The sequence below is a fragment of the Budorcas taxicolor genome, chromosome 11, assembly GCF_023091745.1.
Source record: "Budorcas taxicolor isolate Tak-1 chromosome 11, Takin1.1, whole genome shotgun sequence".
Taxonomy (NCBI): Eukaryota; Metazoa; Chordata; class Mammalia; order Artiodactyla; family Bovidae; genus Budorcas; species Budorcas taxicolor.
Genome location: NC_068920.1, coordinates 60327784 through 60349522, shown reverse-complemented (window position 1 = coordinate 60349522; position 21739 = coordinate 60327784). Strand labels below are relative to the sequence as shown.

At 42.0% G+C, this 21739-nt stretch overlaps 1 protein-coding gene across 1 annotated transcript in view; it reads right to left on the bottom strand.

Moving 5' to 3' along the window:
* The window catches only part of ANAPC1 (anaphase promoting complex subunit 1), a 94448-nt gene extending 74862 nt beyond the window's left edge, over positions 1 to 19586 (bottom strand). The window contains exons 1-13 of the mRNA XM_052647575.1: positions 19366 to 19586; positions 16921 to 17157; positions 15838 to 15999; positions 11955 to 12006; positions 11643 to 11743; positions 10985 to 11067; positions 9840 to 9913; positions 7859 to 8004; positions 7007 to 7227; positions 6097 to 6306; positions 3335 to 3430; positions 949 to 1039; positions 785 to 850 (exon numbers count right to left, since the gene is read on the bottom strand). Of these exons, the coding sequence (XP_052503535.1) occupies positions 785 to 850; positions 949 to 1039; positions 3335 to 3430; positions 6097 to 6306; positions 7007 to 7227; positions 7859 to 8004; positions 9840 to 9913; positions 10985 to 11067; positions 11643 to 11743; positions 11955 to 12006; positions 15838 to 15999; positions 16921 to 17133 (1515 nt within the window). The 5' untranslated portion in view covers positions 17134 to 17157; positions 19366 to 19586. The remainder of the gene's footprint in view (positions 1 to 784; positions 851 to 948; positions 1040 to 3334; positions 3431 to 6096; positions 6307 to 7006; positions 7228 to 7858; positions 8005 to 9839; positions 9914 to 10984; positions 11068 to 11642; positions 11744 to 11954; positions 12007 to 15837; positions 16000 to 16920; positions 17158 to 19365) is intronic.
* Positions 19587 to 21739: the final 2153 nt, after the last annotated feature.

Here is a 21739-nt window from a genome sequence, read left to right as displayed (position 1 = left end):
GTTGACTCATTGGAAAAGACTCTGATGCTGGGAGGGATTGGGGGCAGGAGGAGAAGGGGATGACCCAGGATGAGATGGCTGGATGGCATCACTGACTCGATGGATGTGAATCTGAGTGAACTCCAGGAGGTGGTGATGGGCAGGGAGGCCTGGCGTGCTGCGATTCACGGGGTTGCAAAGAGTCGGACACGACTGAGCGACTGAACTGAACTGAACTGAACTTTACTAAAACTCTGAGAGTTAACAAACCTGACCATACATAAATTTTAAAACTACATTTTATAAAACTTCAGTTAACCTTTTCTCCTTTTATTAAAAAATAATTTACCTACATTCACTGAAGCTTCCCCAGCTGCACTGTGTTCATAATGCCAATCCATCTAATGACCATGAGACCTAGACCTCCAAGTTGCTGTTGCTTAATCGCTGTCATGTCCAACTCCTCTGCAACCCCATGGACTAAAGCCCACCAGGATCCTCTGTTCATGCGATTTCCCAGGCAAGAATACTGGAGTGGGTTGCCATTTCCTTCTCTGGGGATCTTCGCGATCTGGGGATCAAACCTGCATCTCCTGCATTGGCAGGCTGGTTCTTTATCACCACCAGGGAAATACTCCAAATAAGGTTCAACCTAAACCAAAGGGTTCATTTTCAATTCTTATAGAAATCTTCTGCCAAATTCCACAGTCACGAGGCAACAAATTTTAAATATCAAACTAACACTAAAAAATAATAATTAAAAAAGCAGGCCTACTAACAGCATGGGGTGCTATGTGTTACTTACCCGCACCACCCCTGTATACAGCACCAGGTTTCCACTGCTTTCCAGGACCAGCATAGTGTCTATCTTCTTGAAAAAAACAAAAAGCAAAAAAAATGTTTTTTCGAATTGTGCAAATTATAAAGTACAGAGATTTCCAACTTCTCAGGAGCTCCGCCCGCATTTACCTCCACTGGCGCTGCGTCCTTTGCCTGGATGTTGGTGACAGAGCCGAAGATGAGCTGTGCTTTATCATTACTCTCTTGAAACTTTACACATCTAAACATTCGAATTAAAAAACAAATACAGTATTGATACATGCAACAAACCTGTGCGTATACTCAATTCAAGGCTATCAGGCTGACTGTTAAATGCCCGTTTCAGAAGGTTACTTACTGCTGGGTTCCATTTATATGACACCTTCAATGACAAATGACAAAATCACAGAGACAGAACAGATTAGTGGCTGCCGGGGATTGGGGACAGTGGGAGGTGGGTGTGACGTGCATGCTTAGTCTCTCGGTCGTGTCCAACTCTTTTGCAACCCCATGGACTGTAGCCCGCCAGGCTCCTCTGTCCACGGGATTTTCCAGGCAAGAATACTGAAGTGAGTTATGATCTCCTCCTTCAGGGGATCTTTCCGACCCAGGGATCGAACCTCTGTCTCTTGCATCTCCTGCGGCAAGAGGGTTTTTTTACCAGTGAGCCACCTGGGAAGTCCAGGGTGTGGAGTGTGTGACTCTAAAGGGTAGCCAGCATGAGGGAGACCCGCGAGGTGATAAAGAAGTTCAGAATTTCGACTGTGGTGTCTACACACAGCAACACGTGAGAAAACTTCACTGAATCACGCACACATGCACACACGCACAAGTGAGTACATGTAAACCTGATGGTTTGAACAAGGTCTGTGGACTGTACTGATATCAATTTCCTTGCTTTGGTAATGCACTGCAGTTATGTAAGACATTACCTCTGGGGGGACAAGTACTACATTACAACTTCCTATGATCTGCAATAATTTCAAAATTAAAGGGTCCATCACTGGCAAATATATGAATACATATTTCACCTAAGAAGATAAACACATAGCTAATAAGCGCATGAGAAAATGCTCAACATCATAAGTCATCAGGGAAACGCAAATTAAAACCACTTCAAACACACCAGAATGGGTACAATCAAAGAAAATAACAGTATCAAATGTTGTCAAGGATGAAAAATTGGAACACTCAAAAACTGCTGGACAGAATGTAAAATGGTGCAGTTTAGTTGTTTTAAAACAAATTTAGCAATTTCTTTAAAAGCTGACAATGAGTCCTCTTTCCAGCATCCTTCTGTGCTGCCAGAACAGTGCGCATGAATGTCCTGGCTGAAGCTCTCAAGAGTATCAACAATGCCGGAAAGAGTGGTAAACGCCAGGTCCTCATTAGGCCGTGCTCCAAAGTCATCATGAGGTCTCTGAGAGTGATGATGAAGCACGGTCACACTGGCGAACTTGAAATCACTGATGATCACAGGGCTGGGAAAATTGCTGTAAACTTCACAAGGTGGGCTAAGTAAGTATGGAGTAATCAGCCCCAGATTTGACGTGCAACTCAAAGATCTAGAAAAATGGCCGAATAACCTGCCCCCATCCCATCAGTTTGGTTTCGTTGTACTGACAACCTCAGCTGGAATCATGGACCATGAGGAAGCAACAAAAACACACAGGAGGGAAAATCCTTGGATTTTTTCTCCAGGGATATAATACATACAAATAAAATGCCTCAGAGGACCCCCCCCAAAAAAAAAAGCTGACTGAATTTATCGTTTGCTCCACTCCTAGCTACCTACCTACCTATGTACATGAATCACACATGTCCACACAAAGATTCTGGCTCCTATGATCACAGTGCCATAACTCACAACGGTCAAGAGTAGAAACAAGCCAAGTGTCCATCGACCAATGAACAAAATGTGGTACTACACAGTGAGAGGAATGGCATGTTTATGCATGTTACAACGTGGGGGTCCTAAAACATGCCAAGTGAAAGAAGATAGGAGACTCAAAAGACTATCTACTATATGATTCTATCTATATAAAACATCCAGAAAAGGCAAACTTGCAGGGCCAGAAAGCCTACGTTCTGGAGGTCTGAGGTTGGGAACGGGAACACAGACTGACTAAAGTCAAGCACAAAAGATCTTTCAAAAGTGATAGAGGAAGTTTTAAAACTGGCTTGTGGTGACGTTGCACAATTGTAAATTTACTAAAAATCATTTAATTATACACTTAAAACGTTAATTTTATGGTATATAAATTATTTCAATAAAGTTATTATGAAAAAAAAAGAGAAAGAGAAAGAAGAAAAGAAAGAACAGCCCTAGAGAGCAGCACCGGTTCGATCCCTGGGTCAGAAGACTCCCTGGAGAAGGAAATGGAAACCCACTCCAGCATTAACTGGAGAACTCCATGGACAGAGCAGCCTGGCGGGCAACAGTCCAGAGTCATAAAGAGCCAGACACAACTGAGCGACTAAGCACTAAGCACAAACTTATTTACACGGGTTAAACGAGAAACATAAGCACACTTACCGCAGCTGGAGCTCAGACTCTACTAAATAGCACAAGAACTTCTGCCCACAGAGGTCAGATGTAATAAAAACTTTGGAGGCCTGTGAATTTTTCTTCCTGTAATAGATATATTAATAAAGAAAATGGTGGCACTGGCTTAAAAACCTACCTCAGATATTAATAAAAAGTCTTTGAAAATACAAGAAATACTAACTGGGCCAAGTGATAACCTTGAAGACATAAGAGCTCTTCTAAGAACTGAACTTCATCACCTCTAAGATTCCTCTCAGCTCTGACTGAGTCCACTACATAGCTTTTTGGGAGAAATTACAATAAATGGAATCATTACCTACAGACTTTTTAATTCTACACTATGCTAGTTGTCTACTGCCAAAGTAATGCAAACTTAAATTCCTATCTCTTACAAGGTCTAAGGGGTCAGACTTTTTATAACATGACCTCTCCAATCCATCCCTACTCTCTAAGATTAGGTTCCACTTCACCTCTCTTTTTTTAAACCATACCCCAAAATTCTCTATTCTCAAAAGTTTCTTTGCAGAGCAGTGCAGAGGACTGGAACTGTAAAATAAGCATCTGCAATATATCCAACTTAGCAATGAGGTATTTAAGGAGAAATGACTTTTTCTTTTAGTGACAGTATTTTCTTTCCATTTTAAATTTGGGGCCATACAACGCAGCACATGGGATCTTAGTTCCCTGATCAGGGATCGAACCTGTGACCCCAACCCCCACCCCACATTGGCAGCATGCAGTCTTAACCACTGGATCACCAGAGAAGTCCCCAAACAAATGATTTTTAAATACAGGGAATTTTTATGTTATATATAAGGAGCAAAAATGGAACCTACTTCAACCCTGCACTCACATCTCCACTTTCCTCCACGTATCCCTGAGCTGCTGGCCTAACAGCACAGATGTGGCCTCTACCTCACTGGCGCCCCAGTGCGGCCTAGCTGACAATCATCACCTTCTTTCTCCCCAGGGCCCGTCTCTCCTCCTGAGCGCCCGTCTGGCTCCTTGTTCCATCAGTCACTTCCTCTTCCCCATATTTTCAATGCTCTCCTGCTCTGGGTGTGTCATCTTTGCAGCCTACTCTCTCACTTTAAAATGAGTCTTTCAATACACAGATGTACTAAAACATCAGATTATATGAAGGACTTACTGGCTGCCTAGCTGACTGTAAAAATGGTCTGGTAAAAAAATGGTTTGGTAAAAAGTGTCCTTACTCTCTAGAGAAACACACTGAGGTATTTAGGGGCAAAGAGGAAGATGAATTTTCTCTAACATAGTTCGGGAAAAATGAAACCCTCCCTGGACCCTGAGGGCCCTCTAGCTAGTTTTGGACCCTCATTCCCACTCAAAGGACTCCGTGGACAGTCCGTGCATCCATGCTCACCCCTCCAGTCCCCACTGACGTTTTCCACCCCATCCCACTACACCCTACCCCACCCGAGGTGCTCTGGACAAGGCTGCCAGGGAACTCACTGCCAGCAGGCGCCGCCTCTCAGAGCCCACCCTCACCGCCACACGTCACCAGCATCTGACGCACTGACACCTTCGTCTCAAGCCTCCTCTCTCGTGTTCCATGACTCGTCCTGCTGCTTCCCCCGCCTCACCTCCCTTGCTCTGTCTGTCTGCAGTAACTTTATCTCTTTTCACCAACCTCCTCCCCAAACATTAAGTTCCCAGGACTTCAGTCCCTAGCCCTTTTTGATTCTACACAGCCTGGTTTTAACTATTCAGAGGTCACAGACTGGGAATCTAATGAATGTTAAACCCTCTCCTAAAGAAAAGGCCTAGACACCACACGCACCTTTGATTACTATCTTTGATGCCAGAGGGGTACCAGAACCCCTGTTCATCCACAGGCCTCCAGGAACCCCAGGAACCCAACCGCTACACAACCTCTACATCCTCCATAAATTCCAATCCACCTGTCTTGCCTCCGTCGCCACTGTTAAGTGACTGCTCTTCCCCTTGTACTTATGACCCACACATAAAGCACCTCGTTTCAGCTTTCATGAGACAGAGCAGCCCAAACGGCTCTCTCTCTCCACCTCCTCTTTCTCAGCCCTTTCCCCTTCTCCTACATAAACAAATTGACAGTATTTTTAATTCCTGGAACATACCACACATTCACACTTCCTAGCTTTTCTCCTGGTCCCCTCTAACTACTGTGCCCTGTCCACTTACCCACCCGGAAAGTACCCAGTTGTCTTTTCAAAGCCCTGTCTGCAGATCTGCAGTGCCACCACCCTCCAGATGTCTCTTTTTGAAGACAGGGACAGTGACCTGTTTGCTGATAAACCACAGCCACTAACACACACTGGCACTGACTGAATGAATGATTAAAGAGAACATAAAAGGAGGAAGGTCATGTAGAATGGAGGTCTAGTGCTGTTTCACAGAAGAACAGCTGATACTCAACTAACAAAGACAAAACTTAAGAAAAATGCTATAAAACCCCAAGTTGCCTAAACTACACAAGTTAACTGTTTTTCCCTAGAACAGCAAACACTTCAAGCGAGAGAGATTACTACTACAAAGTTAAGGAAGAAACAGCAAATGACAAAGGAATATTTTTATGATCATCTTAATATCACTAATATTCTCTACTGAAACTTAGGTAGCCTTTTATATTTCTATGCATTTTTGTAAGTATTTGTAACTGCTTATAGCAAGAAGCTTTACATAGAATATCAAGTGTTTTCTAAAACTTTTAGCATCATTTTTCTTTCAATATAAAAATATATCCTCCAAACCTTAGGCGAGTAATCGTTTCTGTCCATAAGTGGTCGATACAAAGCTCAGGAACAATGGGCTCTGTTTCTGGTGCAAGAAAGGAGCCATTAGAATTACTACTTGGAGAATGAGAAAAACTGTGTCTCTTTGGAGACTGATTATGGCTTGAAAGGTTGAACCTTTGCACCCCTGAAAAAGAGTATACTCCTAAGGCAGGGGAATGAGCACGACTGCAAAACAAACAGAGAAAAGAGGGCACCATCAGTAATAATGCAGGCTGACACGGCACACTTTCCAACAAAGCTTTCCAAACTCTATGTACTCTTGCAAACATTCAGGCAGAAACCCAGTCAGAAATACAATTAAAAACCAAAAAAAGGAACAGCTACTTACATGGTTTGTTAACACGCTTTACTATATTCTAAAGATTTAGAACTCCTACTGGAGTAACTCTTTTTTTAACTGAAAATCAGTTCATCTTCTGCCTCAGAAAAGGAATCGCTTAGATTATTCAAGAGTCTAAACTATGTTCTTAGGTACTCAGACATACACATATGAACAAAACCCAGATTATATAGATACTAATAAAAACAAAAGCTAAAGCAAACGAAGCCAAAAGAAAATAGTACCAAAATATCTCTAGAATTAATATTCACCAAACTGCTGCCAAGGAGTGGTAACAATGCGGCACTCTTAACAACAAGAATTGGCAGCTTCTAAATATGACTCACTGGCAAGGCAACACAGTAGGCCTGGAATCTTGGTAAAAGTAGCTCAATGGGCATACTGCTTTTTTTTTAAAAGGTACTCAGGAGCTGTCAAGAGAAATTTTAAATGCTCCCAATCACAACAGAAAGTTTAAAAAGAAGGTATCTTTTTCTTGAAACTTCTTGTTTAAAACAAGGAAACATGGCCACACTGAAGTCCCACCTGAGAGCTGCCATGTTGGAAATGGAAGGTGAACGGGAGTGCAGGCTGGGCGAGGAGGCGGAGCGGCTCTGGCTGTGGATGGAGGAGTAGTTCTGGAAGGGGGAAGCCACAGGGGAGTCGCCCTTGGAGAGGCTTCTGAGGTGTGCTGTGAGCGAGCTGCTAGTAGCCACGTTCTGGGGGGTGGCCCCCTGTTCAGAGAACTTTAAAACAGCATTGCCTTCCTTAAGTCAAAAAGAAGGGGGACGGGGAGATAATAATTAGATTAGAAGGGCATTTTCCTTGCAGGGTAGTTGCCAGTTATTAAAGACAAAACATTTTTTTCCTAAGATACTCAATTTATTTCACAAATGAGTCTTCTAAAAACATACAAACAAATATCACACGTTAACACACACATATGGAGTCTAGAAAGGTGGTGTGCTGCCGGTGAGTCTATTTACAGGGCAGCAGTGGAGACGCAGGCATGGGACAGACTGCGGACACAGCAGGGGAAGCAGAGGGGGGCGGGTGGAGAGAGGAGCGTGGAACATACACGCTGCCACACGTAAAACAGAGCCAGTGGGGGCTTGCTGTGCGGCTCAGGGAGCTCAAACTGGGGCTTTGTGACAACCTAGGGGGTGGGCTGGGGTGGGAGGAGGGAGGCAGGTTCAAGGGGGAGGGGACATATGTATGCCTATGGCTGGTTCATATTGATGTATGGCAGAAACCAAGAGAATACTGTAAAGCAATTATCCTCCAATTAAAAATAAACAAATTTTTAAAATAATTTTTAATGAGTGGTAAAAAAAAATATGCAGGTTTTCAGCATTAACTATCTTTTTCTGTTAAGAAGTGACTTGCCTTCACCCTTACCTCTGTTTTGACTCTCCGGAGAGCCCACACAGAATGCAGACCTTGAACAGTGTCATAGGTCATGACAATGGAGGGATCGGTGTGGAGAAAGACAATTTTCATCGCATGATCTACAACATACTGTACCCGTGATGAACCAAAAAGACCTTAAAGATAAAACAGAAATGATCAAGTATAGGACAATGGGCTTCACAAGACTGTTGTTTATGAAGTGACTTCTTGCAATTCCTAAAGACACAGAGAAATGAAGGTTAATTAAGGCATAAAATCCATTAATCTATTAATATGACATAATTAACTCTCCATTTTTAATACATCTACTTTGGGCATCAATTTCTTCAAACATATTAAAGGTGAGAATGTTATGAGCTTTTATATCACACACATGTACTTAAATGTTAATGAAGTTAAGCCATTAAATTCATCAACCACAGGTAAAAGGTCCATGATTCCTTTAATGACTGACTTATTTATAAATTTTAATCAACTATTCTGCCAAATTTGACTTCCTTAGTGGTTCTTTTCTTCTGTATGAAATCTGTCCTCTATGGTAACCATTCGAACAGTGCTGAACAATACACTACTGTTTCTGTTTTACTGGAAAGACAGGCAAAAATAAGTTTTTTCCTAGTGAGTTCAGCTTTTACATCTATAGCACCACAAACAAGTTCCTATTCCCTTATTTGACAGTTTCCGAAATGTTTTCCTCTCAATTAAAATATTTTAAAAATTTAAAAGAATTGGGTTATAAAATTAGGAAGTACATTATAAAGAAAGAAAAATCACTCATGATTCCACTCAAAATAACTATTAATAAAATATTCAGGCACATTCCTCCTAGTTTTGTTTTCCTATACAAACACATTTTTTGTTTTTACAAAATTAGAATCATATTGCATTTAGTTTTGTACCTTAACATGAATAAGCAATTCCTGAGATTATCAAATATTATTCAAAAACATGAGCAAAAATGGCTGCATACCATTCAACCATTTGCTCTGACATGTGTGCTTAGGTTGTTTGTAGTTGTTAGCAGTATAATATAGAATAATCAACAAACTTTTTCTGTATAAGGCCAAAGAGTAAATAGTTTAGGCTTTGCAGACCACAAACTGACTTGGTAGCATAATTTATTTCGTTTTTTCCTACAACCTTTTTAAAAGGCTGAAACCACTCTTAGCTCATAACGCTTAGGAAAATAAGCTAGATTTATCTGTAGTTTGCCAAGCCCTGATAGAGAAGATAAAACTCTCAGTGGTATTTCAGAATATATACTTGGGACTATGTCCTTAAAACTGGTTAAAGAACGTAATTTTTTTTTTTAGCCTTCAAGTATCATTACTCATAATAATCCATGTTTGGTCACATTTAAAATTTTAAACTAAGCATCTAGAAATACGTCTAGAAAATATTAAAAAATTGAATCCCAGAAAATTATGAGCAGGGTAAGTGAAATATTAAAACTTACACCATAAAGGTCTAAGGCCCTCCATTTCTTTTTTCCAGAGAAAAGAAACAATTTTAGTTTATCTAAGTACTGTTCATTTATTATTAATTACTGAGAAACAGAGTACAGAGTCATCTACAGGTAAGTCAGAAAATCTATCACTATTCCTGGCTCTTTTTTTTTTTTTTTTTTAATATTTATTTGATTGTACCAAGTCTTAGTTGCTGCATGTGGGATCTAGTTCCCTGACCAGGAATTGAACTCAGGGCCTCTGCGTTGGGAGTGCGGCGTTTTAGCCACTGGACCACCAGGGACGTCCCCTGGCTCTATTTTTACTAAAAGAAGAGTTGTTTAAAGTCAATACCAGGATATTCAATGAAGTAATTAATATGAATTATTTTCATAATTATTTTTAATGCTTAAATTATTTTATCTTTATAAAACAAATCAAATTTTCATAACCTCCTTTATGTCCTCCCCACTTCCAAACTCAAATAAGAGTCTACGTAAAAGAATTTATAAAAACACACTTACTCCCAGATTTACAAACAAGTGGCGTGATCTCATCCAGCGGATGCAGCATGCTGAACAGAGTGGGCAAGGGCTCCCTAGTGAAGATAAAGGGACAGTCACCAGCCGAGGACAACTCCATCTGTGCACAAATCGTGAACATTTCTGGCAAAGAAATGTCTTCTGCAGACTACAGTCTCAAAGAGCAACCCTCTAAACTCTGACATAACGTTTTTCACAGTATCTTCGGTTTTCTTTCTAGAAATCTCTCTTATGCAGAATAAGTCTACACAGACACACACACACACACACACACACACACACACAGCACAAACTCAGTGTAGCCCAGGGAGGACCCGCAAGCAGCCGTCAACACCTTACAGAACCAACCGAGAGAGGGGCATAAGGCAGTCATTTTTTGAGAACACTTTTCTTAGCGGCACTGTGTCTCTGACAGCTAGCAAACAAATTCAGTCCCCTAGACCTATTTACAAAGGCATGTACTTTAAAAAAGGAAGAAGAATAAATGCTTCAAGTAAATTAAATAGCTGCTTTTTAAGGAGTGACTGAAAAAAAAGGAAAAAAACAGACCTTCTATCTGAACACAGAAAGAGATCACAATCTGTAAGCAATCTTCTTCAAACTTAGTATCTACTCCTTGCAACACACTGACAGGTGACTGGATCTTCCTGCCCTTCTGTGAGCTGAGAGCTGATTAGGGAGACAAACTAAACACATTACCACTTACTACACACCTAAGACTAGGAAGCTCTATGTCAAAGATTATATACATCAGCTCATTAAAACTCTGCACAAAACCTAGGAAGTGAAGACATTCTTCCTTTAACAGGTAAGGAAACTAATGCCGAAGCTAATGATTTGCCCTAAGTAACATGATGGAAAAAAATGGCAGAGCTAAGAACTGAGTCTTACTATCTTTAAGTCAAGAGTTTGCTCAGTTTTACTACCTGGGGGCAAAAAGCTGAGATAATTAAGTGCCAAGAGAGAAGTGCCAATAGAACTCCTAAGTGTACAATGATGAGGTGAGAGAAACGGCATCTATCTGCACTGACAGCATGGAAATTATCATCATCCCAAACTTTTGGGTAAGCAATTTTACCTAAGAACCGGCAGAAAAAGCCCAAGGAATCATATTCTGACCTGCATACCTGGGTGGGCCTGGAGGAACCTCACACGAAGAGCTGCTTCGTTCAAACAGCAATCCATACTTGGTGGGCCAAACATTTGCAACCTATTTGGTAAATGGGTAAGGAAAAACAGAAGTAAAAGAAACGACTCTTTATAACATGTTTTTATGAAACAATATGGAACATTAGATTTTTCTTCCAACATAAGAGCTTTGCAGACTAACAATCTATAATTCTAACAAGGATATCTAAGAGAAAATCAAATATAAGGAAGAGAAGTTTGAGCTAATATTCCCACCAGTGGCTAGTATCAGTACTAAAATGTGATTATAGTGTAACAACTGCATCAGGGCATGAAAAAAGAAGATGAGAAACAGGAAAAAATCTAATACTGCTCAAGCGGTTGAGTATAACCAAAGTGACTTCTTACGTATGTCACTTAAACTGAAAACAAAAGAAATTCCCAAAAAAGATTTCACAATTCACTTCACTAGGTCATTTACTTTTCAGGCAAAGGATGGAAATGGCAAGCAATTACAGCTGCTAAAATTTAGCTGTTTTATTTCAGTAAAAATAATATTTGTGATTATATGATGTGAGAGTAGTAGTACTTCTGAAATCAATTAATTCAAGAATAATCTCCAATAAAACACAAAAAGATTGAAACACTCAGACTTACCTGAAAAGGTAAAGAAGCTATGTAATCCTTTCCTTCTATGCTATGCATGTTGATACATGAGCTTTGCAAGATACATATGCATTTTTCCACTTCATCACTACCTGAAAAGGGAGTACAAGATAACATGCATTTTTTTTCAAAAAAGATTCCCAAATACAAGCTACAATTTCCAATAGCACAAATTCTTTAATGAACAACATAAAAATGCTCAAGTTAAGCCACTATTATTAGTGGCCACTTATTTTGACTGAAAAAAAATAAGATAAACATTTGGAATCATAAGATCAAATAAAATTTCAAAAAGAAACTTACTGTAGTCCTTATCAGACTTATCCTGTGATATAATGAAGTCACACCACAATGCCTAAAATCAAAACAAAATGCTTACTTAAGAAAATGGTATCTAAATAATAACTTATGAATTAATAATATCTAAATAATAGTGTCACGTACATAACTGTCCCACCTTATCAGCTCAACACATACATATGGGAATAAGGAAAAATAAGATAAAATTAGACTAATGATAACTATTTTCAGATAAACTATGTCTGCTAGTAAGTTTTATGAAGAGAAAAGGGAAGACAAAAATCAACAAACCTACTAGATAGAAGCTTTGAAGCAGAAGTGAATTCAAATAGAGATTCAACCTATAGTAAACCCTGTATCCTATTCAAAGCTAAAGATTATTGTAAAAGCTGAAAACTGCCAAGCTGTTTCATAATCTCCAGACTGACCTAATGATCTTATCACTCTCTGACACACCTAGAAATCCCTCCTTAAATGTTCATTTTAAAAATATGTGTGTGTGTACGTATATATTAGGAAAACTTTTAAAAACCATTAATCTTTAACTGGCATGCTTGACAATCACATTGAAATTATCTAAAGAATGCTGGACTGGAAGAAACATAAGCTGGAATCAAGATTGCTGGCAGAAATATCAATAACTTCAGATATGCAGAGGACACCACCCTTATGGCAGAAAGTGAAGAAGAACTAAAGAGCCTCTTGATGAAAGTGAAAGAGGAGAGTGAAAAAGTTGACTTAAGGCTCAACATTCAAAAAATGAAGATCATGGCATCTGGTCCCATCACTTCATGGGAAATAGATGGGGAAACAGTGTCAGACTTTATTTTGGGGGGCTCCAAAATCACTGCAGATGGTGACTGCAGCCATGAAATTAAAAGACACTTACTCCTTGGAAGAAAAGTTATGACCAACCTAGATAGCATATTCAAAAGCAGAGACATTACTTTGCCAACAAAGGTCCATCTAGTCAAGGCTATGTTTTTTCCTGTGGTCATGTATGGATGTGAGAGTTGGACTGTGAAGAAGGCTGAGCACTGAAGAATTGATGCTTTTGAACTGTGGTGTTGGAGAAGACTCTTGAGAGTCCCTTGGACTGCAAGGAGATTCAACCAGTCCATCCTAAAGGAGATCAGTCCTGGGTGTTCACTGGAAGGACTGATGCTGAAACTGAAACTCCAGTACTTTGGCCACCTCATGCGAAGAGTTGACTCATTGGAAAAGACTTTCATGCTGGGAGGGATTGGGGGCAGGAGGAGAAGGGGACAACCGAGGATGAAATGGCTGGATGGCATCACGGACTCGATGGACGTGAATCTGAGTGAACTCAGAGATGGTGATGGACAGGGAGGCCTGACGTGCTGCGATTCATGAGGTCGCAAAGAGTCGGACACGACTGAACTGTGTCTTGATATATAAAGCGCCTTTCTTGTAAGCAGAACACAATTGGATACTGTTTTTTTAACTGCTGCCTTTTAATTAGGGCAGATAAACATGTATGGTAGATAAGTCATGTATGGATGTGAGAGATCACTGGCTTCAACACTCCTATACAGAAATGCTTTCACACATCATCTAAAATTTGGGAATAATTCACTTTATCCTTCCTAATAAATTGTTATAGGAGTACAATACTCATCATAAAATAGTTAACGGGGAAAAAAAGCAGTGATAAGTGATATTTCAGTGTTTACAAATGAGGAACTTCACATGAATAAAAAGACTCTAAAACCTTCCGTCAATAGGCTAACAATTAATTCAACCATCAAAAATGCTTTCATTTTGCCCCCAACTTGATCCTAAAATCTTTCAATAAGAAAAGCTGAAACGGTACAGTGAACATCTGTCTCACCTAAATCTGACGGTTATTACTAACCTTTTGTGTATCTGTTCATGTGTGCATTCCTATACATGAGGATGTGGGGAGCAGGGAGGTGCTGTTTGAAAATTGCACACATCATCACTTCACCCCTAAACCTGTCCTCATGTATTTCCACCTCATCGTCTATTTCCTAAAACTGAAGACGTATTCCTATTAAACCTATAGGCTTAACCTATAAACCGTCACACCACTAGAGGAAAAAAATGCAATTTTCTACTAGCACCTGATATTTCAGATTTTCTCAAGAACGTCTTTTTTTTAATATAAATGTATTTCTTTTAATTGGAGGCTAATTACTTCTTAGCACTGTAGCGGGTCTGCCACACACTGGCACGGGTCCGCCACAGGTGTGCCTGTGTCCCCATCCTGAACCCCTCCTACCGCCCTCCCCAGCCCATACTTCTTAACACTGTAGCAGGTCTGCCATACACTGGCACGGGTCCGCCACGGGTGTGCCTGTGCCCCCATCCTGACCCCTCACACCGCCCCCCCAGCCCATACTTCTTAACAGTGTAGCGGGTCTGCCACACACTGGCACAGGTCCGCCACGGGTGTGCCTGTGTCCCCCACCCTGAACCCCCTCCCCAGCCCATATTTCTTAACACTGTAGCGGGTCTGCCACACACTGGCACGGGTCCGCCACGGGTGTGCCTGTGTCGCCACCCTGAACCCCCTCCCACTGCCCTCCCCAGCCCGTCCCTCAGGGCCGTCCTAGTGCTCCGGCCCCAGCTGGTTCTCAAACCAAGACTCAAAGTTCATTTAACGACATTCAAAAAATACTGCATTTGGTGATGTCCTTTTAGTCTCTTCTAACCTAGAACAGCCCCCATCTTTCTTTCCTGCTCCTTGACTAACTTTTTAAAGAGGCCAGAATGTAGACTGTTCCATATTCTGAATTCATACAATCGTTTTCTTGTAGTGTTTTTTTTCCTTCTATTTTTAATTATGGAAAATTTCAAATACAAAGTAAACAGAATAACATAATGAATACTCATTAGCCAATAATTATTAACCTCTGGCCATTCTTGTTCCATCTATACCTCCAACCCATGCCTCATCTCACGATACTTTAAAAATTTACCCTCTAGTCCCCATACTTTCTATAACTGGAAGGTTGAACTAGATGCTCACATTATATAATCTGGGGAAGAAAACTGAGAGGATGACAACATATACTGCATTGTAGCTGGAGTATAGTACGCCTTTGTCCCACTATTAATGATGGCAAAGAATCACCTGGTGGAAATGGAGACCAACAGATATCTCTAAAATAGAGATACATTTGCTCCTTCATATTAGCAAGTAATCCAGAGTGATACTGGTGCACGGTAATGTCTTTTCACCCAAGAGTGTTACTATTCATTAATAATCCTTTTCTGAATCAATCATTACACTGGAGGTTACAAAATGATGATTTTTTTTAACTCTATCCTTCCATTTTTATTAGCTGGCACTCTTCCACAAATAAGGGAGATAAACTGCATGTCCTCCTAAAAAGGAAGGGCAAACACTTAATTCCTTCTCTTTAATTACCAATTATCAGAACAGACATAGGTGTAATATCTAACTGCAATGAGAGCAAGTAGATTTTTCTCTCTCTGATTATCACTAGGAAGTACGTATTATTGAATACCTGCAATCAATTATAATCATTGTGTGTTAAAGTATTCTTTGTACCCTCAATGTCTTAGAAATTTTTGGAGAATAATGAATCTTATCACTCAAGAACAGTGTTTAAAGACTCATTAAGCTGACAAGTTCAGTCGCTTAGTCTGATTCTTTGCGACCCCATGGACTGGAGCACACGAAAAAGGATAGTGGAAAAAACTGACTGACAAAGGATAGTGTAAAAAAAAGTGATGATATAGAAAACAAATGAAACTTTTAAAATGTACACCCAGCTGCTGGGATCATTGTACTGTTTTTATTATTTCTGTTAAATTTTAGGACAAACATTGTTTTTAAGTGATAAATAATCAAATGCTAAAATTCAAATCAACTCACCTGTTGAACAGGACTGTCAACTGTAAACGCTTTATAAACAGCCAGTGCCTGGCTTTTACTTCCTTTGCTCCAGATAACCATGTTTCCAGCCATGTAGAGCTCCTCATCATAATCCACTTCTTCTCCAATTTCACTGACACCTTTCCTTAACTGCCAGCTCTCCTTAAAAGTTAATACATGCAAGACATGTTTAAGCACTTTTTCAATAGGGGCAAGATTTACTAATTAAATCAAATAACTATCCAGATACAAGTCTCCTACTGTCTCTTTGCCTGTGGAGTAAGACACAATCCAAGCCCAACTTTTAGAAACTCGGCGCCACTGATTAACAAAGTGGGCTGTCTGGGTGTGTGCATTATGTATCTCACAGGATGTTTCATGTTATATTATCGTATCATGTGTCCAAAACATAAACATGTCTGCAGATCCCAAAATGAAACCAGCATGCTGGGGGAAACTAAAAAGGTATATTAAGTATAGGGAGAAGTGACGGAGACGGGCAGTGAGGTGCGCGTGGGAATCACTGGGGGAGTTCATCCACAGGGCAGATCTCCCTGCTTCACAGCTACATTCAACTCCTGTCCCTGGGCATTAAAATTAACCGGGAGAAAGAAAGGTTTAGATTTCTAACTACACAGACTTCCCTCTCCCTGAGATTGTGGCATCCTAAGTGGAATAAGGTGGGAAGACTGATTTTCTGACACGCTAACATCTCATTCCCCTATTTAAGAACTAGGGGAAACATGTAAGTTTTTTTCTGCAGAAGGGACCATTTCTAACTCTACCATCTAATCAAACAACATGATATCTGGTCCCCACATACTAAGTGAAAAGAAAGAGGTTTAGAATGGACCACAATCATAATACTTACTATAAAACCATGAGTTACATGTCTAAATAAATGGTTATGACACCATAATACAATGAAGTCATTATTTTAGTCTTGACTGAAATTTCCAAATCTTAACCACTACCCTTGAAATACCATTATACTCCTTTCTCAGTGGCAGGTAGTCTTAAATTACAAGTAGATCGCAACATTCTATATTTCAAAAATATTATGGGAAAGAAACTTAATGGAACCTTCTGTTTCTCATGGATGGTGACCTCCTGAAGGGATCCCACTAGGCCAGCAGCACCGTCAGAAGACCATAACTCGGAGGCTGGCTGAAGCTGGCGAAGCTGGAGGTTCAGAGCATTAGGGTGATGCTTGCAGTGGTCTCGACCAAAAGGAACAAATTCCTGCAAATCCCCGGCTGCAATCATTGTTGCCCTTTCTTCATAGAAGTTCGACATGGGTTCCAAATATCAACATTATTTCTGTATGAATTCAAACACATTGTAGTCAGCTTCTGGAGTCCAAACCAGAATAAAATGTCATAAAAGTTTACAGAAGAGCCATTAATCCTTAGATGAGTGTCAAATAATCCTATTGTAAGTGTACAGGTCGTTCCAGACCTGCCTCTGAGGTGATCAGTCACTGGCACATTTTAGTTGGGCCCACAGAAGGTTAGCGCTAAAGGCCACCACCAGGCTAAAGTGAGCACTAAGTCCCACAACACCTTTCCTGTGTTTCACACTACACACTAGCTTTTCCACATTTCACACATGAAGCATTCAGACAAGTTGCACTTTATAGCCCCATGACTATAACACAACACTATAACATTCTTAACATTAAAGGTCATTTCTGTTCATTCTGCTGAAACCTAATTTGAAAAACACACTTCAAGGATCACTGGCATGTTGGAATGAAACAAACCAAAAACCCAAAACCTCATATTACTTCTAATTCATCGTAAGTTGAACTACTCCTTTCAGCTGACCAATCCACAAGTGAAAGTGAAAGTCACTCAGTCGGGTTCGACTCTTTGTGACCCACGGACTGTCAAGTCCATGGAATTCTCCAAGCCAAAATACTGCAGTAGGTAGCCATTCCCTTCTCCAGGGGATCTTCTCAACCCAGGGACTGAACCCAGGTCTCTTGTACTGCAGGTGGATTCTTTACAGTGTGAGCCACCAGGGAAGCCTGATCAATCCACAGAAGACCTACTAAACTGTCAAATGTCACCAATAGTTATGACACCCCAGGCGACCAGAACATATAACTACAATCAATTTCAATTTGAGGGCCAAACAAAGGAAACCAAGGCATGAAGAACTCTGGCCATGGGACAGCCATACTTGTAGCAAATTTACGAGTCTTAGTTTTTAATTAATACAATCTATTTAGAGTACAGCTCATCACCATAAACATGTGGATGAGCTGTGGGTGGAAACATGCTCCTTTACTTCCAAAACATTTCTACATACAGTAAGGGACAGCCAGTAAGATTCACTGTATGATATCACAGTAGATAAGGTAGATGCCAGTTTTCTCTCCAAGTCAATACCTATCCTAAAAACGGATTTTGTGGCATGTCTAAGCTGAAATCCTCAAACACATATGTCAAAATCAACATTTAACCATAGTACCATAAACAGTGTTTGGAACAGCACTCACAATTAAAAGTTTAACTATATTTGACATATCTCTCATCCCATCTGAGGTCTTTTTGGCATCAATAGGGTTTTTTTTCCTGCACTATCTCAAAGCCCCTGTAATTTTCATGCAGCTCTTCCAGGGTCAAAGTTATTTTGCTGTGAGCTAAATGCTATCCCTGACACAAGTGTACATCATAATCAAAACACTTACCTTTCTCCGCTAAAATTCAGAACTGAGAAGACTTGAACTTGGGATATAACTGAAATAGTACCTTATAAAACTTACAAGAAAACAACAAAAGTCATTTGGTCTTCCTATCAACAGAATAACAAACAGTAAAGAACTGACTGGAGAGTTTATCCTACTTCAGTTGTGCAATTTTGGAACGTTATTCTATTAAAACTTAGAAAATTACAAAACTATTAATTATAGAGTTATTTTCACAGTACAATATTTTTGTACTATTTACGAGAACATGTTTAATACTTTTGCAATCTCCTCAATTTTTTTACGTGTTTTTACTTATCAGGGGGCAACATAAAGAGCTACAGATGAAAGTACTGTATTAAACTGATACGCTATAAATCAAGATATCAGCCTTGCTTAATAGCAACAAAAACTACCCTGCCAGAAGTAACCACAAAGTTGCTTCAAGAGTAAATTCGACTAAATCCAAGTGCTCACACAAGGCAACTTGAGCCTCTGCAAAAAAGGAGAGCTTGCCCGGCCCCTCTAGAGTCAGGAGAATCCATCAGGCTAAGAGCTTGAGCCTCAGAACTTCGTTTAAGAGGGGCAAGGGGCCGACATAGAAGTTGAGACCCCCATGGAAGCTGAGACCCCTTTCGCGCTGAGCTCAGGAAAGAAGCCGGCGCGGAGCGTAACAGGGAGATGCTCCCCGGAAAGCCCAGCCCGCAAACTGGGGTCCCCATGGCTCCAGCGCGCGCTCCGGGCCCGTCCCGGGCTCCCAGCCCTCCCGATCAGCGAGCGGGTAGGCCTACGGGACACGCGACGAGCCCCCAGGCGCGGCGGACCCGGGACCACACCTGTGTGACTCGGGACGCGTCAGGCGCGGCGAGCCCCGGCTGCTCCCCGGAGGCGAGGGGACCGACAGGGCCCAAGAGTAGCGGCGGGGATGGTCACGGTGACTCCTCGGCCCCTGCAGCTTCTCATTCCCTCTCCCTCCCCTGTTCCGGAGGAAGGCTGGGCAGCAGCTGAGGACACGACTGCTAACAACAGGAAGGCGTGCGGGAGAACCTCTCACCCGAGACGTTCAAATGGTCGCGTCCATCTTGACTTTCCCGTCGTGCCTGGCGCCGGGGTGGGGCTTCGGCAGGAGCGCGGCGAGCCCGCGGCTGAAGCGCCTGCGCAGTTGCGGGAAGGATGCTCTGGGCTGAAGTTGCTGGGTTCTTAGAGCTTCTTTTCCCGAAGGCTCTGTGGGCGAAGAATCCGCCTTCAATGCAGGAAACACAGGAGATACGGGTGCGATGCCTGGCTCGGGAAGATCCCTGGAGAAGGAAATGGCAACCCACCCCAGTATTCTCGCCTGGAAAATCTATGGACAGAGGACTCTGGCAGGCTCCAATCCATGGGGTCGCGAAGAGTCGGATGCGACTGAGGGAGTAAGCAAGGGCATCTTCTGTAGCGCAGCCGCTGTGACCCAAAGCAAGACTACCTCTGCTAGGGTCTGTGCTGGAATAGGACCTTCCTGGTGTCCAGGTCGCCACGTCGTGTCAGTATGAACCTGACCTGCCTCCTAACTATGAATAACATTTTCTGGCCAGTTTCCCTCTCCTCTCCTGACCCCCGAATGGGAGGTATATGCTTCCAGGCTTGAGGAAGGGTGGGGAATCTACTGATTTTTCCCTCTACCAGTGCCCTTTAACCTTTCCGACGTCTGGACCCTTTGAAAAGTTGATGAAAATTATGGTTGTTCTGCAATTCATGGGGTCTCAAAGAGTCGGACACGACTGAGCGACTGAACTGAACTGATGGTTGTTAAAGCATTCAGTCCTATCCAACTCTTTGCGACCCCACAGACTGCAGCATGCCGCGCTTCCCAAGCTTGCTCAAACTCATGTCCATTGAATCGGTGATGCCATCCAACCATTTCCTCCTCGGTTATCCCCTTCTCCAGAGGTCCTCAATGAAAACTTTACTCCTAATATCTGAGCTCCACAGAACTTCACCAAGCGATTCATAGGCCCAAGTTAAAAATTTCTGCTTCACCCCCTTCCTCCCCGTCTGTGGAATCAACTGTAGAATATCAGGCTTGTGAAAACAACAACTTTTTTGAGCTGTAATCTCACTGTGTGGCGTTGCTAGGTTTAAAGGACTAATAGGCCTAAGAAGTTAAGTCACTCGCTCTGTCGTGTCTAACTCTTTGCGACTCCGTGGACTGTAGCCCACCAGGCTCCTCCGTCCATGGGATTCTTCAGGCAAGAATACTAGAGTGGGTTGCCATTTCCTTCTCCAGCGGATCTTCCCGACCCAGGGATTGAACCCAGGTCTCCCGCACTGCAGGCAGAGGCTTTAACCTCTGAGCCGCCAGGGAAGCCCCAATAGGCCTGAGAAGTAAAGTTCAAATACTTTATGCAGAAATATAAAGTTGCCTGAAACTTCTGTGTCTTCACTAAAATTCTCTACTTAGAGTCTCCAGGCACACCTCAACCTTGGGGCCTTGGTATATTGGTTCATTCTCATCTCTTTATTTGAAATGCTGACCTTTAGAGTTTAGCTCAAATGCCTTTTTTCAGAAGGCTTTACTCCAACAGGAAGCCTCAGAGTGCCACCATCTCCTATTGGCCCACCTCAGCCACCACCGTGGCCTGATGCCACATGAGCCCTATTTCCACCAGCCCTGTGCCCCCCCCCCCACCAGTCACAAGGCCTTCTACTCTGGCTTCACTGTGTCATCAGGCCAAAGTCACACTCCCTGGGGCACTGGACTCTCCTGCCTGCCAGACTTGGAGGAAGTGCCTCCTCACAAGGTGTGTGAGTTGTCTTCTGAAGGGGCTAAAGACATAAACCCGAAAGTGTAGAGAGCAAATTTAGCGTGTCACCGCTGGTCACTCAGTCATGTCCAAGTCTTTGCAGCCCCATAAGCTGTATTCCGCCACACTCCTCTGTCCTTGGGATTTCCCAGGCAAGAACACTGGAGCGGGTAGCCATTCCCTTCTCCAAGGGATCTTCCCCACCCAGGGATGGAACCCAGGTCTCCTGCACAGCAGGCAGATTCTTCACCGTCTGAGCCACCAGAGAGCAAATCTTGATCAGCAGAAAGAAGGCAGGTGGCAACCACAGAAGTGGACGCCCTCCTTTTCCCTCTGCCAGCCTATTCTACAGCATGGCCTCTCTGCACAGCCTGCCAGGAGACGTCCTGTGGCCAAGCAGGCACGCCTGCCAAGCAGTCAGCTGAGT